Source organism: Marmota marmota, unplaced genomic scaffold, assembly GCF_001458135.2.
Source record: "Marmota marmota marmota unplaced genomic scaffold, marMar, whole genome shotgun sequence".
Taxonomy (NCBI): Eukaryota; Metazoa; Chordata; class Mammalia; order Rodentia; family Sciuridae; genus Marmota; species Marmota marmota.
The window spans coordinates 1,320,583-1,340,026 of NW_026000082.1; the positions used below are offsets into that span (position 1 = coordinate 1,320,583).

At 38.3% G+C, this 19,444-nt stretch overlaps 1 protein-coding gene and 1 non-coding gene across 7 annotated transcripts in view; one reads left to right on the forward strand and one right to left on the reverse strand.

Moving 5' to 3' along the window:
* The window catches only part of Pde4b (phosphodiesterase 4B), a 523,657-nt gene that overhangs the window by 405,946 nt on the left and 98,267 nt on the right, over positions 1-19,444 (reverse strand). For all 6 annotated transcript variants that reach the window (XM_048815208.1, XM_048815207.1, XM_048815209.1 and 3 more), the window contains one exon: positions 17,216-17,454. In XM_048815208.1, coding sequence (XP_048671165.1) covers positions 17,216-17,454 — 239 coding nt within the window. The remainder of the gene's footprint in view (positions 1-17,215; positions 17,455-19,444) is intronic.
* LOC125610436 lies at positions 13,376-13,482 on the forward strand. The gene has a single exon (XR_007340455.1). It is a non-coding gene; the product is annotated as a U6 spliceosomal RNA (small nuclear RNA).

The window sequence follows — 19,444 nt, forward strand, 5'->3', positions numbered from 1 at the left end:
CCCCCCCCACCTTTTCAAATGTTCTGTACTCACTCTCGAAACTTTATGAGATTTCATCTTCCTTGTCTATAAAAATTTCAACTATCAGTTTATCTACTAAGACTTATACATCAGCATCTCTAGATGTAGAGCAAGATGTAATCTTGCTCCTGAGCTACACAAATATTTCCAGTTGCTTGACTCTCCTCCAGGGTTGTAATTTTTTCATATAAATATGTTCCTTCTGTATTATCAATCTTGGAAATTATGTGATAATAAATATTAGAGGAATGAATGAAAGGCACAACATCAATATAACTAAGAAGGGAGACTCTTGAAACAATGATTTTAACATTTGAAAAATATGACAGTCTACTAGACATTCTTTAAATGCCTACTCCAATGCAAATGTTCAAAGTATATGTGGAAATGTCTATTATCCATATGGGGAAGTCAGCATTTTTGGATCCAAATGTATGTATTTAACTTGATTTAAATAAGGCATATGGCCATACTCATCAGAGATTAGAAATGCAGAATTTATTTAGGTTTGACCTCTGATTTATATGACATTGGTTAGATAAGGACTGCTGTTGTTGGGAAGTTACTTCTGACTTTGCAATAATCTTTCATAATGTAATTCATAATATAACTATTATTTAGTGCAATAATCTTTCATAATTTAATTCATAATATAACTATTATTTAGTGTAATACTGATGTAATTCGCAAGAATAATTTGACAGATGTTTTAAAAAAAGGAAACCTATCAAAATACTGACAGCAATGATCAAATATATTTGGGAAATTAAATGAAAACCCTTATAAGCTACTCTTCCATTGTAATCTCATTGGCCAGAGGAGGGACTAGATTAAGTTAGCAATTAATTAATCATTAAATTGAACCAATATATTGATATTCTACACAAAATTTGCATTTTGTTGATAAAAGGAGGTATAAGGGGCATGTTTATGATACAAACAAGCCCTTGTTGGATATTTGCAAAACTAAAATATTTCTTTAAACCATATTTATACCCTATTGCAAAATATCATTTATTAGTATTTTGTTATTTATACTTTTGCTTCTGGTTTTTACTGTTCCATAAACAGGACAAAAGATTCAGGAGAAATAATTGATAATGAGCAATTTCTAGTTAAGAAGTCTTTTTTATTAATTTTTTAATTTGTTTTCATTAGTTATACATGACATTAGAATGCACTTTGCACTTTGATATTTTACATAGAAGGGATATAATTTCTCATTTTTCTGATTATACATGTTGTAGAATACTATTGATCATGCAGTCATAGTCTTGATCAAAAGCCAGGCACAAAGACTGTGTAATCTAGTTATATTACATCTGGACCTAAAGACTTCTTTGCTTATCTCCAGGACACTTGAAAGTCAGGTACTAATTCTTGGCCAAGACAACCATGAGTAGGCTAATGATGAATCATCTGCTATTTTAAACTCTAACACTCTACCCATGGCACTCAGACCTGTTTGTTTGTTGATGGCTTACAACTATTTTAACCACTTAAAGAGCCTGGCATGATTATGTGACCAAGGGAGAATAAGGCTTCCATGAGTCAGTTCTGTGGAATAATTATCCAAAGTGTACAATTCTTGCTGAAGTTGCAAAGGTTTCTTGACTTATTAAAGTCTAACACTGCAGTTAGTAAGTACTTTTACCATTTTCCAGACATGTGCATCTTAGAAAGGAAGACTGGCTCTGCCTCCAAGCATTTTAGTCCCACTCCTGCCTGCTGGAACTAGGCTGACATGACAGTCCAAGCCCCTGGCTGTGGGTCTCTTGAGTCTCTACTTGTTTCTACTGCTAGGGTCCTTCAACCACTGTTCTATTTTCCTGTTTCACTTCAGGTCTAGAGATTTTTTTTAAATCTTTAATTGCTGTGTTCTTTTTTTTTTTTAAGAGAGAGAGAGAGAGAGAGAGAGAGAGAGAATTTTTTAAATATTTATTTTTCAGTTTTCAGTGGACACAACATCTTTATTTTATTTTTATGTGGTGCTGAGGATCGAACCCAGTGCCCCGTGCATGCCAGGTGAGTGCGCTACCACTTGAGCCATCCCCAGCCCAATTGCTGTGTTCTTAAAGAAGAACTTATGTTTTATTAGAATTCCTCATATATGTATTTCAAAGTCTATTTAGTTCTCAATTTAACTATTCCTTAAAAACAGCACAATGATTAATAGATGATTAGAGTGCATATGGTCCAATCTGAAAGCCTCTGTTTTGATGAGAGTATTTAACCCATTAAAATTTAATGATAAAACACCTGTATTTTATTCTTTCATAATTTTTATAGTTATTAACCCTATGAAACTAAAGGAGAAATTCTTACTTTGTGGCATCCGCCCTGTACTTTTTTTTCTAATTTGATTAAATGCATATTCATTTTTCCAACTGTAGTTTGGAAAGACTACTCTATTTGAAATAAAAATAAAAAATTTCAGCATTCTATTAACAGTTGCTTCACCTTTTCCAGTGCTCATATTCAAATCAACTTTATTACATAAGAAGACATTGACTATGTCTTTTACCATGATGTGCTCTGTCCCTATGGCCCCAAATGTGATCAAACTTTTATATCTTCCTCTCCGAATTCTCATCCCCAAACTATTCAGAAAAAAATTTGGAAGGCTTTTATTGAAATCACCAAATCCCATGCTGTGCTGAAACAGTTATTGTGTTTATTTACAGATATTTATGAGTTTTTCTTTCCTCATGTCCATTTAATAATTCTTATTTATCACTCTAATATATTCTCTAATAGTCCATAGTTTTCCATTTAGTTTAAATTTTATATGTTGTAAAGTTCATTTCTAATCACTGTTACCAAACTGTTGAAAAACCAGCCTCTACCTCAGAGCAAAGCCTGTCCAAGGAAGGGACATGGACTTTGTCCTTGGAAAGACCCACAGAGCACTCCTAGGCACATTCCCACCCTGCTAAGGTATTTATCTACAAATAACAGGAGAGATCTCCTGGCCAGGTGTCCCTGACTCAGGCTAGGTGGGGATCCATAGCAGCCCCCTAGCAGCCACCAATCAGCATGAGACAGGGAAATACCTGGGATGCCAGATGACCCTCCCAGTAGTTTATGGTGGTTGATAACAAGTTGGGAAACCATGTAGTTCAGCACGTACACCCCTCTTGGCTCAAACCAATCAGTTCAAATGAATACCCCCTTTGTACTGACCAATCACCCCTACCCAACTTGTTCCCGTCAGTGAATGTGCTAATCATGTTTTAGAGTTGTTATTTGATTTTCCCGCAATGTGTGATGATTTGCTAAAAGAGGCTATGATGTATGTGAAGTCCCTGCCTTCTCCAAAGAGTGTATAGAACTGCTGCAAACCCTGGGCTCGGGGCCTCTCAGCGTCACCAGTTGCTGTGTGTGTGCACGGAGGACCCAGCTAGCTTGCAAGAAACACCTCTTTGCTGCTTACATTGATCTTGGGTCTCTGGTGGTCTTTGGGGGTTCTGAATTCGAGCATAACACTATTATCTGGAGTTTTCTGTTATAATTTGCCACCATTTTTAGTTCTTTATTGAAAACTTTCCTCCAACGCGGGTATGTAAATGATAAATGCTGTAAACCAATCTATAGCTACAAATACCTTTTTCTGTTTGCAAGAGGGATTTTATTCATTTTTCTATTCTTCCTGAAATAAATCATGACAAACTAGTGGCTAAGAAAACACAAGCTTGTTAGTTTACAGTTCTGTAGGTCAAAGTTCACTACAGGACTCACTGGGATAAATCATGTCTGTTGGGCTTGCCTTTCTTTCTGGAAGATCCAGTAGTTATTACTGTAATCAGCTTTCACCTCAATGAATAGACTCCTATATTTACCAATTTATTAACCAACTTACTTAACTTAGGGTTAGTAAGTACATTAAACAATGTGACATAGGTTGGGATCACCAGCTTCAGTCTCTCTCATTGCACTGGTTGGCACACCTATATGTAAGGAGCTTGCACACTACCTGATCCTTCTGGCTGAGGAATTCTCACCGGCCAGCAGGTGCAGACTATAAGCCTCTTCCTTGCATGCAAATTCCAGCTAGCACTTATTCTGAATGATAATATGCTAAGCTTAACAGATTCTGCTTATATTTACATAAGTATATGGATTTAAATAACTTGTTCTCTTAGGTGATTGCATTTGTGGGGTTCATGGCTTATGCATACCCTTCACATAAATCTCTACTATAATTATTTATCTCCCCTATTACCTGTGAGGTAGGTTCAGATTCTGTGACAGAGAAACCCCACACAAAAAAAAGATAGAATTTTATTTATTTCACATTAAAATCCAGTCTGCTGTGGTGAGTCTCCTCCATGAGGTCCTCACTCACTTCGGGCCCTTCCGTCTTGCTGCTCCATCAGGCCTGTAGTCTTGCCTTGGCTACATGGTGCAAGAAATCCCACCACTGCATACCTGCCCTGACCAGTTGAAAAAGGGAAAACAATGCCTCTTTATTTCCAGGGCATGATCTAGACAGACTCATCTAGCAGCTTCACTGAAGACTGAGAGGAAGCTGCAAGAAAGGTTGAAAAGTAGTCCATTTCCTGAGTAGCCAAGTGCTCAGCCTCAACTCTGGAGTTTCCTGTTGAGAGAAGAAAGGAATAGGGGGGCTTCTCCCCTACACCTGGTGAGAATATAAATTTCATAAACACATAACTTCTCTGGCCTCTTTCAGCACTGCATTCTAGCACCTAAAGCAGCATTGGGTACATTTGTCCCCCTCTGGCCAATCTCCCTGCCTTGCCCTGACTCAGCCATCATCATTGCTTGCTTGGAGTAAACAGTATTGTTTCAAAGTGCCCTTTTTCCTCCATTTCTCCAATCTATTGTCTATACTGCCATCAAAGTGAGTTATATAAAAACATTCTTCCAGAATGGAAGAACTCTGGATTGGGCAGAGGGGAGTGAGGAGAGGAGAAGGCACATGGGGGTAGGAAAGATGATGGAATGAGATGGACATACTTACCCTAGGTACATGTATGATTGCATGAATGGTGTAACTCTAAATCATGTAAAACCAGGGAAATGAAAAGTATGCTCCATTTGTATACAATGAGTCAAAATGCATTCCATTCTGTAAAGCCCTTCAAAAGCTCACCAGTGCCCTCAGGATTGAAAAAAAGAACGAAAGAAAGAAAATCCAATGTACCAGCCCAGCCTTCAATGCCCTTTCTAATTGGATCTTACATAGTCACCCTGCCCTCCAGCCAAATAAAACTAAATATTGTTTTCTCAATATGCAACACTCTTTCATACTTTTATGACTTTACATAATTACTTTTCAACTCCCTCTTCTGTTCTTATAGTACCCTATAAATGCTACACACGATATTTCTTTATATTGTGTTAACTTACATGTCTGCCTCTTTTATTAGACTATAACACTAAAAACAAGAGCAGAAGCCAAGTTTTGTTCACCTTTCAGTTCTGAGCCCTGAGCCAAGTACACTATTTTTTTTTTTAAATCTGAAATGGCCATACATTTGTTGGACTAAAGCCTCATTAGCCTATCTAAAACTAAGAGACCTGTTGTATCTGGCTACCCAGCATCCTCTGCTGGATGCTGAGCAGCCCCCTGCCCAGAAATTTATGAATGTCAGGATGAAAGGCACATAGCAGGAACAGAAATGAAAAGAAGTTTACAATTCTCATGCTTCCCTAACAAGAGGGCTCAGGTTTTGTCTAAAGTGAAACAAGAGGAGATAGGGGTGGTGATGGCTTAGTGTTTTATTATGGTTAAGGGTTTGGAGAAGGGATGAGGATTCCTAGATAGGACAGGAATTTGGATGGTTTGAAATTCCTCACCAGCACCAATGGAGTGCTTAACTTTTCTTATCTTTCCCAGATATAGTGGAAAGGGGAAATGAAGAGCAGTAGGAGTTGTATAGAGGGGATGATGTGAGGTTTTAAATATCCTTTGTCCATTATCTCACACACCTGAGGTGGGCAGCCCAGAGGGGTTGACTTGTCAATTGCTGTGCTTCATGCACACACCTTAAATGCTGTTTCTGAAGCCAAAGGATTTCAGTAGGAGGTGAAGCCTGGAGAGAGCTGAACAGATGTGCATGTCATCAATGTCCTATCCTCACACCAGCTTTTACTGAATCTCTGGCATTTGCTCACAGCATCTGAATATTTTGATGTTTAAAATGGGATTTTAGGATCTGTAATTGAGAGGCAGCCTAGCAGTATAAAATATTTGCTTTGTAAACCTCATCAGTTGGTCAACTTGTGAGCAATAAATTCGAGACCCAGAGCTGCCACCTCTATGAACCAACCCTTTCCCCTCCAAGATAAGGAGAATACAGGAAAATGCTTTCCAGCCTTGTAGGAAGCCCTGGGCAAACAGACCCTGCTCTCCCTGATGGAGGTGAAAGGCAGGACTGTGGACATTAAGGACATCACACCTAAATTAATAGATGCCCAAAGCATGTTCACAACTAAAACACTTAAAGAAGCAAAGCAGAGCCCTTAGGCAAATGGAGGTAGGAGACAAACATATATTTATATCTTCTTTGAGGGAACAACAAAGAAGAAACCAGAACTGTTCCATATGAAAAATGCACCTTAAGGAAAACTCGGAAATAAGAGTCCTTGCCTTATTTATTTCTGTGCCTCTTCCTATCCAACTGAAAACAAGGCTGCCAACATTTCCCTGATATCATTATGTTGCATTTCCCAAACATTACTGTGACCTAGTGAAGCCAGGGGACAAAAGGACAGTCAGTGTAGGTAATGAATAATTGGGTAAGGAAGATGGGGCTGATTCAAGAGGAAATAAAATGCTAATACCTCCAGAGCACTTTCCCTCCTTTACCCGTTGCCAAGGTTACCTGCCTCCAGGGAAATTGTTCCTCCCAACAAGGAGCTGTTAATGAATGCCCCCTGGGCCACAGTCTGGAAGGTTCCTTTCCCACCTTTTGGCTAGATAAGGGGAGGAGGGGGCATGAGAACAAAGCAAATATGAAATTTATAAAAGGGTCAGGACACCTCCACTCCCTCAGACATCAACTTGGATCCCCTCCTCTGCAGAGTGGACCTTCTGTCCCTCTATGTGTGTGTGTGTGTGTTCTATCCTTTAAACAAAACTTTTTGCTCTTGCCTCAGTGTTTCTCAGGTATTCAGTCTTCAATACCAGGGGAACAGGACTCAACGTGATTCTCAACACCAGTAACAGGAGCACCTGGAAGGAAGTTCAATCCTTCCAGGGATCAATTTTCCTAGGACTTGGCCTAGGAAAAAATGGCATAGACAAAAATCCTAGCCAGCAGCCATGGGCTGTGCCTTGCTTGCCCATGGCTGAGAGCAGAGGACCCGTGCTTTTTTATTCTCAGCAAATGACCTTATAAGAAAAGTAAATGTATGCCGATAGTTCTCCAAATGTGGTGCAAAAGCCAATACTACAAATATGCCTCGGAATTTGATAGAAACTCAAAAATCTCAGATCCTCCCCTAGTCCATCAATCCCAGGGTTCCAGCAATGTGTGTTGTTACAATATGTGTTTCCAGTGATTCTGATGCACCTAAGATTTGACAGCCACTAATCCCTACCTTTGGACATGAGGTTCCCCTATTTTTCTCCCTGTCATTTCCAATATATTCATTCCTTTCTTGACTTGGATTTACATATCTCAAAAAAAGAAGTTTTTTTTTTTAAAAGAGAGAGAGAGAGAGAGATTGATAGAGAGAGAATTTTTTTTGTAGATGGACACAACACAATGCCTTTATTTTTTTTTTATGTGGTGCTGAGAATCAAGCCTGGGTAGCGCCTGTGCTAGGCAAGCGCTCTACCGCTGAGCCACAATCCCAGCCCCCAAAGAAGAAGTTTTTAATCTTGTCTAAAATCAATCCTCTACCCCACACACTGCCTACCATATTCTACAGCAATTACTACCCATTGCTTTCCTCTTCCATCTCTCCCTATGAGTGCCTCCTAATCAGCATCTGTGGGCAAATCTCCACACTGCCCCTTCATCTTGTTTACCCCCAGTCAGCTTCCATTCTCCCTTTCCTTTTACCAACAAAAATCTTAAAAGAGCAATTTTATTGCTATCTTTTACTACCTCCAATACGTGCATCTTTAAAGTTTTATTTTATACCCTAGTATTACTTTCACTATAATATCCAATGTAAAAGGGAAAAAAATCATTAAAACACAGAACTGGAACATTACCAATTCATTCCTCCCCACTTGGGTCACCCAACTAGGACTATGTGCAGTAGGATTACCAATGTCCCCTAAACTGATTTGTCCAAAGGCTTTTTGTCAGTCTTCATTACACTTATGCTCTGTGCAGCCTGTGTCTTAGAGTGCTAAACCTTCTCTGTGACCTAACTTCTGCTTTTTCAGAATCTCTATTATAGCTCTACTTATTCCTCCTTCCTGATTGCTTGTGTTTTACCTTCTCTATAGCTCTTTCTTTTCTTTTTTTTTATTCCGTAGGCTGTGCCCTTAGTTCAAGGTAAAATTGATGCTAGCTAGCTAATCATTGCACATTTGGTCTGGAATGTCTTTCATTCCACTGCTTCATTATCATTTGCAAACTATGATCTCCAAACCATGACTACACACACACATACACCACACACACACACACACACACACCACTGCTTCATTATCATCTGCACATATGATCTCCAAACTATGATCACACGCTCACATATACACAAATACGCACGTTTTTAACTATTCTCAACGTCCACTTAGCACAATGTTAAATGTACTTTAAAAATCACTGTTTAAAACTGAACCCATCATCTTTCACCTTACACTTTATCCCCTTATCCATGTTTTGTTCATCCATAGCATTACATTTCTCTAGTTGATTAAGCCAAAAACCTCTGCGTGATTCTTGGCTTCTGTCCCATCTCCCAATCTATACCCAACTGAGCACCAAACTCCCATGCATTCTATTCTAATACTATTCGATAGAGTCTTCTTCCTTTCCAGTTTAGTTATCTCCGTACTCAAATTTCTCAGCATTTATTACCCACTCTTCAACTTTCCTCTCTTGCTTTATAACCTCCAACCTCTTTCTTCTTATTACTTTATCAAAATATATATCTATATTCATTTTATTTTAAAAAATTCAGTGGTTTCAATTTATGAAAGCCAGAATTTCAAGACTCTTCATAATCAGACCCCTGACTATGTTTTCAAACTCATCTTTCCCACATTTTAAGTCATATCTCCACCAACACCTTCTCACATACCCTACATACAATATGAACACTTTCACTTCTTGAATACGTCACTTTGTCTCCGAGTGGTGAATAGTATTCCATTGTATAAATGTATCACAATTTGTTTATCAATTTATCTATCAAAGGACATCTTGATTGTTTTTGATTTTTGGTAGATTTTTCAAATAAAGATGTTAAAAACATTTGTATGCAGGTTTCTGTGTAGATATGTTGGGGGGGCACCCCTGAGCTATTTAAAAAGCCTCTAGTCGGCCTTGGAGCCAAGGAGATTTTGGTCTGGCATTGAAAGTCTTTTTGTGGTTTCTCCCACTTAATGGATTATGCAAACACATGGTGACTTCAGTCTTTGCTCAGCTAGAGAGGCTGTTCAGAAGCTCAGGACTCAGGCGTTAACCATTGGGCTTGGAAAGCCCTCCTCCTACTTTATTTGGCAAAAGTACATTCCATGAAGATCCTCTGAAGCCCCCTTGTATAAATAAAGCAAAAGTGGGCTCTTCTCTCTCTCTCCTTCCAGTGTGGAAGCAGGATCCCTAAGGTCGTAAAGCCGTCCCATCCCCGCTTTTTGAAAATTACTTTCTGTGTCGTGGATTTTTCCGCTATATTTCTCAAACAGTACACTTCTCACAAGGGAAACCAAAATTCATAGCCCGCGCAGGACATGGGTAAGAGATCTGCTTCCATATCAATTAGGTAACTATCTAGGAGCACTATTGGTAGATCATATGGTAACACCGTGATTAGCATTGGAAGAAATTGCCACGATGTCTCCAAAAGCAGCAGCATCATTCCAATGTTCTCATTCATTGTTGTGATGCTTTTAAAGTCTCTTGTATATTTCCTGGATATAACTCCATTATCAAATATGTGTTTTGAAAATATTTTCTCCAAATTACATGGATTTTTTAAAAAAAAATTCTTTCAACATAGTCTTTCACAGAGCAAGATTCTGAATTTTAATAAAATTCAGTTTATCCTTTATTTTTTTGTTCATAGGTCTGCTTGATGCTAAAAGCTTGATGCCAAACTAAACGTAACCTATGTTTTATCCTATGTTGTGTTTTACGAGTTTTATAATTTTTGCTTACATTTATGTCTATGGTCCCTTTTGAGTTTATTTTTGTGAAAGATATAAGATTTATGTCTAGCTTTACTTTTTTATAATAATAGTCAATTTTTCCAGCACCATTTATTGAAAAGGCACTACTTTCTCCATTGAATTATCTTTGTCTTTTGTCATAGATCAGTTGACTATATTTTTGTAGGTAAAGTGAAGGTCTATTTCATTCCATTAATCTGTGCCCATTCTTTGGCCAAGACAATGATGTCTTGAGTAATATATCTGTTTTGGTTTAGGTTGGTGGTATCCCCCAAAAGCTCAGATGTGAGACAATGCAAGAAAGTTTAGAGGTGAAATGTTTGAGTTACGAGAGCCTTACCCTAATCCACTTGAACGGATTAACTGGGTGGTAACAATAGGTGGGTACAGTGTGGCTGAAGGAGATGGGTCACTGCGAGTGTGCCTTTGGGGTTTATATTTTATCCTTGTTGAGCAGAGTAGTCTCTCTCTGCTTCTTGGTCCCCTAGACTGAGCTGCTTTTCTCTACCACACTATTCCACCATGGTGTTCAGCCTAACCTCAAGCCCAAAGCAATGGAGCCATTTGTCTATGGACTGGGACCTCTGAACCATGAACCCCCAAATAAACTTTTCCTCCTCTAAAATTGTTCTTACTATCTCACTCCAGTAAGAGTGGCAGCCATTATGAAGATAAATAGCAACAAGTACTGGCGAGGATGCCAGGGGGAAAAGGTATGCTCAAACACTGCTGGTGGGACTGAAAATTGGTGCAGCCAATTTGAAAAGCAGTATGGAGATTCTTTGGAAAACTGGGAATGGAACCACCATTTGACCCAGCTATTCCTCTTCTCGGACTATACCCAAAGGACCTAAAAACAGCATATTACAGGGACACAGCCACATCAATGTTTATAGCAGCACAGTTCACAATAGCTAAACTGTGGAGCCAACCTAGATGTCCTTCAATGGATGAATGGATAAAAAAAATGTGGCATTTATACTCAATGGAATATTACTCAGCAATAAAAAATAATAAGATCATGGCATTTGCAGGGAAATGGATGGCATTAGAGAAGATTATGCTAAGTGAAGTTAGCCAATCCCAAAAAAACAAATGCCGAATGTCTTCTCCAATATAAGGGGGTGACTCAAAATGGGGTTGGGAGGGAGAGCAAGGGAGGAAGATTACCTCTAGATAGGGAATAGGGGTGCGAGGGAAAGGGAGGGAGAAGGGGAATAGCATGGATGTTGAAAGGAGACCCTCATCATTATACAAAATACATGTATGAAGATGTGAATTTGGTGTCAACATACCTTATATATAATCAGAGACATGATAAATTACTGTAAAATGGTGTACTAAGAATCGTAATGCAAAATAAATAAATAAATAAATTTAAAATAAATTGTTCTTGCCAGGTCTTTTGGTCACAGCAGAGAAAAAGCTGACTAAAACAATACTTTTAGGGGAAGTCTTGAAATTAGGTACCTGAGTCCTCCAACTTGTGTTGTCAGTCTCCTCCCCTCCCCTCCTATGTCTCCTCTTCTTTATTCTCCCTCTCCTCTTCCTTCTTTTTCTTCCTATTATGTTGTCTATTCTAGGTCTTGTGCTTTTCATATGATCGTTGGGAAGAATTTAAAACAAAGATATCGGTAAGTATCTGAGAAAAATCCCAATAAAAACTGAATGTGAAATAAATGCTAATGTTCTATGGGTGAGTATAGAAATAATTAACATACAGGAAAAGTGTAAGCAGCTAAGAACTAGAAGGAGTCTGAGTGTTCTGAGATCCTCATGGAGAAAGGTTAAAGTGATAGATTAACTGTAGACTTTCAAGGTTCAGAGTTGACTTATTTCCTATGTTCAGTTATGGGATGTTGCTTTGGTAAATTTGCTGATCAATAAATTCCTTAAATCATTTAAAAAGTGAAGCCTGTCAGAGACCTGGCATTGCACAACATGACTTCTGTGTGACGGAAGGAACTAGAGCCTTCACTCTGATGATGCTCAGGCTGCAGCTGGAGAGGAAACCCCACTTCACGCCAAGCCTTATGAGCCCACTGACAAAATAAGAGAGTTAAGAAGATAGGGAGGATGAATTTGAGGCTTTAATTTCTTTGGACTTTTAACTTACAAAGTAGGACAAGAAACTTTGATTTCAGATTTTCCTGCGGGTAGTTTTGTGAGAACAGCTACACAAAGATTTTGTAAGATTGCCTGGGTATATTGCTGACATCCCCCTATAGAACTGCTGTCCTGGGTGTGGTGGCCCACACCTGTAATCCCAGCTGCTAGGGAGCCAGAGGCTGGAGGATCACAAGTTCAAAGACAGCCTCAGCAATTTAGGAAGGCCCTAAACAACTCAGTGAGACCCCGTCTCCACATAAAAAATAAAATAGGGCTGGGGATGTGGCTCAGTGGTCAAGTACCTCTAAATTCAATCCCTGGTACCAAAACAAACAAAAAAAAAGAATTGCTGCCCCCCACCCCTGCTGTTGCATTAGACTTAAGGTGAAAAGATTGAACAAAATCAATTGGGTAAGGTTAAGAAAGAACATTCCTACTAGCTTTGGATGTCCCTCCCAAGGATTGGGAATGCCACCAGCCTAATATTTCTAGCCTCTTTATTCTTCTTTCCTCGTTCTTCCCCATAGAGAGGAATTTTTAAATTTTGTTGATGCTTCCAGAAGGAGAAAGTGGCCATACACAACCCAGCTGACTCTCTCACATGGTCAGGATTTCTATAGATCCTGCATGTTGCAAGTTTTATAGGCATAGGGTTTTTTTGTTTGTTTGTTTTGTTTTGTTTTGTTTTGTTTTGTGTGTGTGTGTGTGTGTGTGTAGAGGGTGGAGGGGCACCTGCTCTGACCAGGAACCCTCTGTTCCCAACTAGTAAGTCAGTGTAATTGTGGTGTTCAATGTTAGGAAACTACTTGCCCACAGATATAAATTACATATTCCCATGTCAACTTGATCGGCAATAAAGGTAACAATTTGTCCTCATATCTAACTTCCTGTCTCACCTTATTTCCAAATTGATTTCAAGAACCCAGGTGGGTGCTCGCTTCGGCAGCACATATACTAAAATTGGAACGATACAGAGAAGATTAGCATGGCCCCTGTGCAAGGATGACACGCAAATTCATGAAGCGTTCCATATTTTTCACTCCCTAAAAAACAAATGCCAAATGTCTTCTTTGATATAAGGAGAGTAACTAAGAACAGAGTAGGGACGAAGAGCATGAGAAGAATATTAACATTAAACAGGGATGAGAGGTGGGAGGGAAAGGGAGAGAGAAGGGAAATTGCATGGAAATGGAAGGAGACCCTCATGGTTATACAGAATTTCATACAAGAGGAAGTGAGGGGAAAGGGAAAAATAATACAAGGGGGAGAAATGAATGACAGTAGAAGGGGTAGAGAGAGAAGAGGGGAGGGGAGGGGAGGGGGGATAGTAGAGGATAGGAAAGGCAGCAGAATACAACAGACACTAGTATGGCAATATGTAAATCAATGGATGTGTAACTGATGTGATTCTGCAATCTGTATACGGGGTAAAAATGGGAGTTCATAACCCACTTGAATCAAAGTGTGAAATATGATATATCAAGAACTATGTAATGTTTTGAACAACCAACAATAAAAAATTAAAAAAAAAGAACCCAGGTGGTTAAGTTCCTTAAGAACCACCAATAATGGAAAATACATAACTCTAGCCATTCCATCTGAATATAACAGTAATATGACAATGATAACAACAACAAAATAGCCTTGATTACCAGTTACTGTGCTACACTCACCACAAATGTTTATTTATCACGACAAAGCTGAAAAGTAGGTATCATCACCCCCGTGGTTGGTTCATTGGGGTCACTGAGGGATGAGAAAACAAGGAAGCAGGACAGAAATCACCCCATAAAATGGGACTCAGCTCATTTCTAACTCTTTCTTGCTCTGTGATCAGTTAAAGTGCTATCCTTATATTCCAGGCATGTCACCTGCAGTGATGGCCAGCTCCCCTCATTAATATGCTCTCCTGAAGAAGCACTATGTTTATGGTAATGTTTTATATTTAACTTTATGTACAATAAGGGAATATTTTTCATTAGTACTCAATCTAATTCTTTTCGCTGGCTTTGGTGGCTTGACGTAGTGCACAAAATCCCATACTGATGACTAATTTGGCACACCATCTAGGAACTCAAGGTCAGTCTCTGCCCTTGGTAACTATCAAAGCAATTACAAAATGGGAGTCATGTTCTCAGTATCTTTAGTAGTCTAGAACAGGGGTCAAAAAAAATTCTGACTGATGAGCCAAATTCAGCCCACAGTCCATTTTTTTAATCAAAGTTTTATTGGAACACAGCTACTTACTCATTTATACATTACCTATAGCTACTTTCACAATTCAAGAGCAGTGTTGAATCATCATCACAGAACTTAAAGTTCACAAAACTGAATATATTTACTATTTAGCACTTTACAGAAAACATTTGCTGACTTCTGGTCTAGATGTAGGGACTGGTCCCATATTCTCAGGGCTCTGAGAGGTTAGTGTAATTCTTTCTCACACTGGCCCTAGGATGTCTTCCTCACCTCCATAAACATTCACCAAGTTGATGGCAGCAATGATAGCTGGAACCCTACTCACTTCTCACCAGGTGATCTTGAATCAGATTCCCCTGCCAGCCATTCTGGCTGTCTCCAACCACCAAGACTCTAATAGAAGCATTTTCAAGGGAGGTATAGCAAAGCTCTTAGTTTTAAAGTGAATTTAGACCTAATGACTGGACACTTTCATGCTTTCACAAGTATATAGTTGATTAAAATAAAAAAGACATGTTTCAAATGAATTACAAACATGGTGGCAGCTTACTATACAATACAAACTCTCTGGACAATGGCTAACTACTCCATTTTGCCGTAAACTACTGACATCCAGCATGAAACTACTGATACCTGAGAACGGAGTATCAGTATTTTTGAAAGGCTTTATTGAGTACTGAATCAAGAAGAAGGAAAGTAACCTGTGCTGGTTACCTAATATATGTTTTTTACTAAAATAAGTAGATTATTTAATCCTTTCCATACCATAAAATGCGATCATTGTCATCTTCTTTGTACAAATAAAAATATTCCACTTAGAAAAGTAAACCAGCATGCCCCAAACGTCAAGGTCTAGATTTGATATTTCTAAGAGACAATTCCACAAATCCTAAAATGCCCTTGAGTTAAATCAACTCAAACTTTAAAAGGTATACTTCATCTGGGATGGTATTCAAAATTCCTAAGAACTGCTGCTATAGCACCAACACTCACCAAAATAAACTCCCACTTGTTGGTAATCACCTCGTTATTGTTGGATTATGGGGAACTCTAGGGGCTTTGGGGGAAGAGTCTCTTTGATTGCAGGAGCAATCAAAGAGCTAAGGCAAGCATATCTTCATCAACTGGTATGGAAGCAATATTTTAATATTTTAACAATTGGTAAAACTGTACCAGTGCCAACTTGCTGAAAAATAAATCTGGAAGTCTTTAAGACTCCAAATTCACAATTATGCACAGCATAATCATGATTCATCGTGTGAGCTATTTGCCTAAGTAAGCTCTATGGGAGCAATATGCCCACTTTAGGTTTTGAGCTCTTACTGTTTTAATATTAATTCAGTCAAGCAGAAGATAGAAGGCAGCACTTCTCAAAGTTGTAACCCACTTTCCCTGCAGTGGCTTAGCATGCTTCTCCAATTGTCTGATGAACTCTTTCACGCTGGTATCTGTGGTGTCTGGAGTTTCAGTGATCTATTTCTTGGTATAATAAATAAACACGGACTAAGGGAGGTCCTGTGGTGTTCAAAGAGCACACATGGGGCCACACATGAGCACTGTAGAACTCAGCATGCAGCAAGGTACACAATACACCATAAAAGTCACACATTGTAAGGACTTATGAAATGAATTTGTGAATAATTAAATGTTTAGTCCCTCTCCTTTATAATAAATCATCTAAACCAAGAGTGATTTTGAAAGTACCACATTATAATTTAAAGTTACATACATCATTGAGAAATTATTTTTTTTGTTTTAGTGATAAATTGCTATACTATATAAGCAAGCCATTCTTGGGAAATATTTGTAAATTATATATAGAGAAAGAAAATAATAAAGGAGAAACTACTAAAAAATACATGCTGAGGCACATATTTGAAGTGTCAAGTTAAAAGTAGTTACATTTTAACCACCGTTATAAGAGTTTATGTTCTTGATTAACATTTTAAAACTAGTTAAAAATAGCCTCTTTCACAAATATAGACTATTAATAGTCTGATCATCTCTCACAGCACGATTTCCATTCCTCTTTTGATTTACAAAGAAGTGTTTTATTTTATAGCAGTAAAAACTGCAGTTAGCTAGGTGGAATTATATTTAAAAAGAAGTGAGGGATATGTGTAGAGTATAGCAATGGAAATACACATATCATTCATATATATATATATATATATATATATCCCATGAAATACACTAATATAATTTTCTTCTTCTAAATCTAAAAGTATTGATGCTCACTGAACAGTACTTTCTGAAAAAACTCAGAGCATAGCATTTTTCTTTCCTTTGACATTAATATGAACGCATCTCATTCTCTCCCCAGCGGGTTCCATATAAAACATGATCCTTCCCATCTTAAGAAGTAGAAAATATCACTTCTGTTTAAAATGCCTCATCTTGATACTCAAAAGGAAACAAACTCTCAAAATGTCAATAGTCTTAGTTATTCCACAGATAACTAACATTTTAATAACATGAAACTGTATTTAGAGTAAGTGGAAAATAAAATTCAGAATTGACATTTAACATGCACCATCTGAGATGGTATTCAAAATACCTAAGGCTACTCACCACTCCTGGCTTACAGTTGTTATAGCAATGCTTGGAAGTGTCATCAACGGTAGCGTGGTCGGCCTGGAAATGCCATCTCCCTCGGGGGTCCTGGCCCGTTCATTCTGTCTTTGGGACAATGGTGGTAACTGTAAGTTTCCTGAGCAACACCTTCTCCCTCTCCAGAGGTCGATCCCAAGTGTGTTACTGGAAGAACTGTAGGATTTACTCAAGCTACATTCAAAATAATCTTTGACATTCTGGAGGAACCACAAGGAAAGAAAAAGAGAATAAAATTCAAATGTATATCAGGGTAGAGTGAAACAAGAAACTAAATGGTCAAACTGTCACTTATGAAGTCTCAATTCACAGTCTCACAATCGAAATCTAACATTGATGTCAAATGCTAAAGAGACCACAAAAGGGGAGGGATAACTGAGTCTCAGCTTTATGAACAAACCTATTAGTTGCATATTCCTGGAGATTTGTAGGTACATAATATTCTCTCTGAAGAGCACATGGATTAGAGTGCTGCTTCTTTTCTTTCTCCTTTTATTTTTCCTTTTTTTTCTTTGTTTTTTAAATGTACTAAAATGAAATTTGCTAGATTCAAATTACATTTTGCAAATCCATGTTATCATTTTGACATATGGGAGCCAACTTTAATAAAATATGGAGTTCCTTCTTCAATGTTTTAAAGTAAAAATATTTTCTATCTTAAGATAGTAGGGTATTGAAAATTAGGAACAACTGACTATATCTGTTCCTATTTTTTTTTTTAAATCTCATGATTGATGATTTTCTGTTTTGTTTTATTTTGTTTTGGTCAAATCATATAAAGGCTGAGATCTAGTCCTGAACTGCCTTGCTCAAGTGCATGCCCTGAAGCTGACATAAATCGAATCCTTATAAGAGGACAAAAGCACAGTGTTAAACCATGATAAGAGTTATTCACCCTTCCCATATGTCTTGGTGACCATGGTTCCTGGTGCTGTTGGGAGTGGGATTCCCAAGTGATCCTCTGCCTGTTGGACCATTTATATCAGCTCAATGGCAGAAAATGCTGCAATACTGCAGTGGCAGCTGAGAGCAAGAGGAAATATCAGAGCAATCATTTCACTCTCCACACTCATCTTAACAGAGAACAATGGAAGAATCAGGTCAAAGTTGTTTAACTGAAAATCATCCTAAGAACACAAGCACTTCCTACCAATCTGTCAGACTGGACAGAAGGACCTGAGACTTGACCCCCTAAGGATTAAACGAACAAAATCCTCTACTGCCCTGTCCTCTACCCAATTGGCCCAATGCTAGTTCATACAGGAATAGTTAACTCAAGTTTGAGGGTCTGAGTTCACTCAACAAATATCTGATGCACGTCTATTACAGGCACACCCTGTGCTACTTGAGAACACAACTAACAAGAAGAAACCTAGTATCTCACCTCACCCAACCTGCATTCATCTAACTGATCCATACAAGACTCTATTTCCATGGCAGAAATCTGGACCAGAAGAGGCTTGATAATTTTTACAAGCCCCATGCTCCCTGCCTGGAAACGGGATATTATCATATTTTCTTCTTGACTTAGAGTTTTGACATGTCATTTGTCTGAAATTCAGTAGAGTCACAATTTGATAACAAGAAGAAGAAAAAACAATCCAGAATTTGAGAGTTTGAAATATTCAGGAATGCATCAGGTTTACTGGTTAGTAACTAGTCATTATAATGAATTCACTATAGGTCTAGCATATACTGCATGTCAGTGTGTGTGTTAAAAATTAGAGGCTGAAGGGGATCGTTAGCATATAAGTTTCTTTTTTTTTCATGGTATTGGCAATACTGAGGTTGAAACCAAGGGGTGATCTGCCACCAAGCCACATCCCCAGCCTTTTCTGTTTTTCATTTGGAGACAGGGTCTCACTAAATTTGCCCAGGCTGGCCTTGAACTTGCTTTCCTCCTACCCCAGCCTCTGGAGTTTCTGGGATCACAGGTGTGTACCACTGTGACAACAAGTTTCATTCTTAGGGTGCAGTGGCACAAGCCTGTAATTATAGCAACTCTAGAGGCCAAGGCAGGAGGATCATAAATTCAAGGCCAGCCTCAGCAACTTAGCAAAGTCCTAAGCAACTTAATGAGATCCTGTCTCAAAATAAAAAAAATAAAAAATAAAAATGGGCTGGGGATGTGGCTCAGCAGTTAAGAACTCCTGGACTCAATTGGTGGTACCAAAAAAAAAAAAAAAAAAA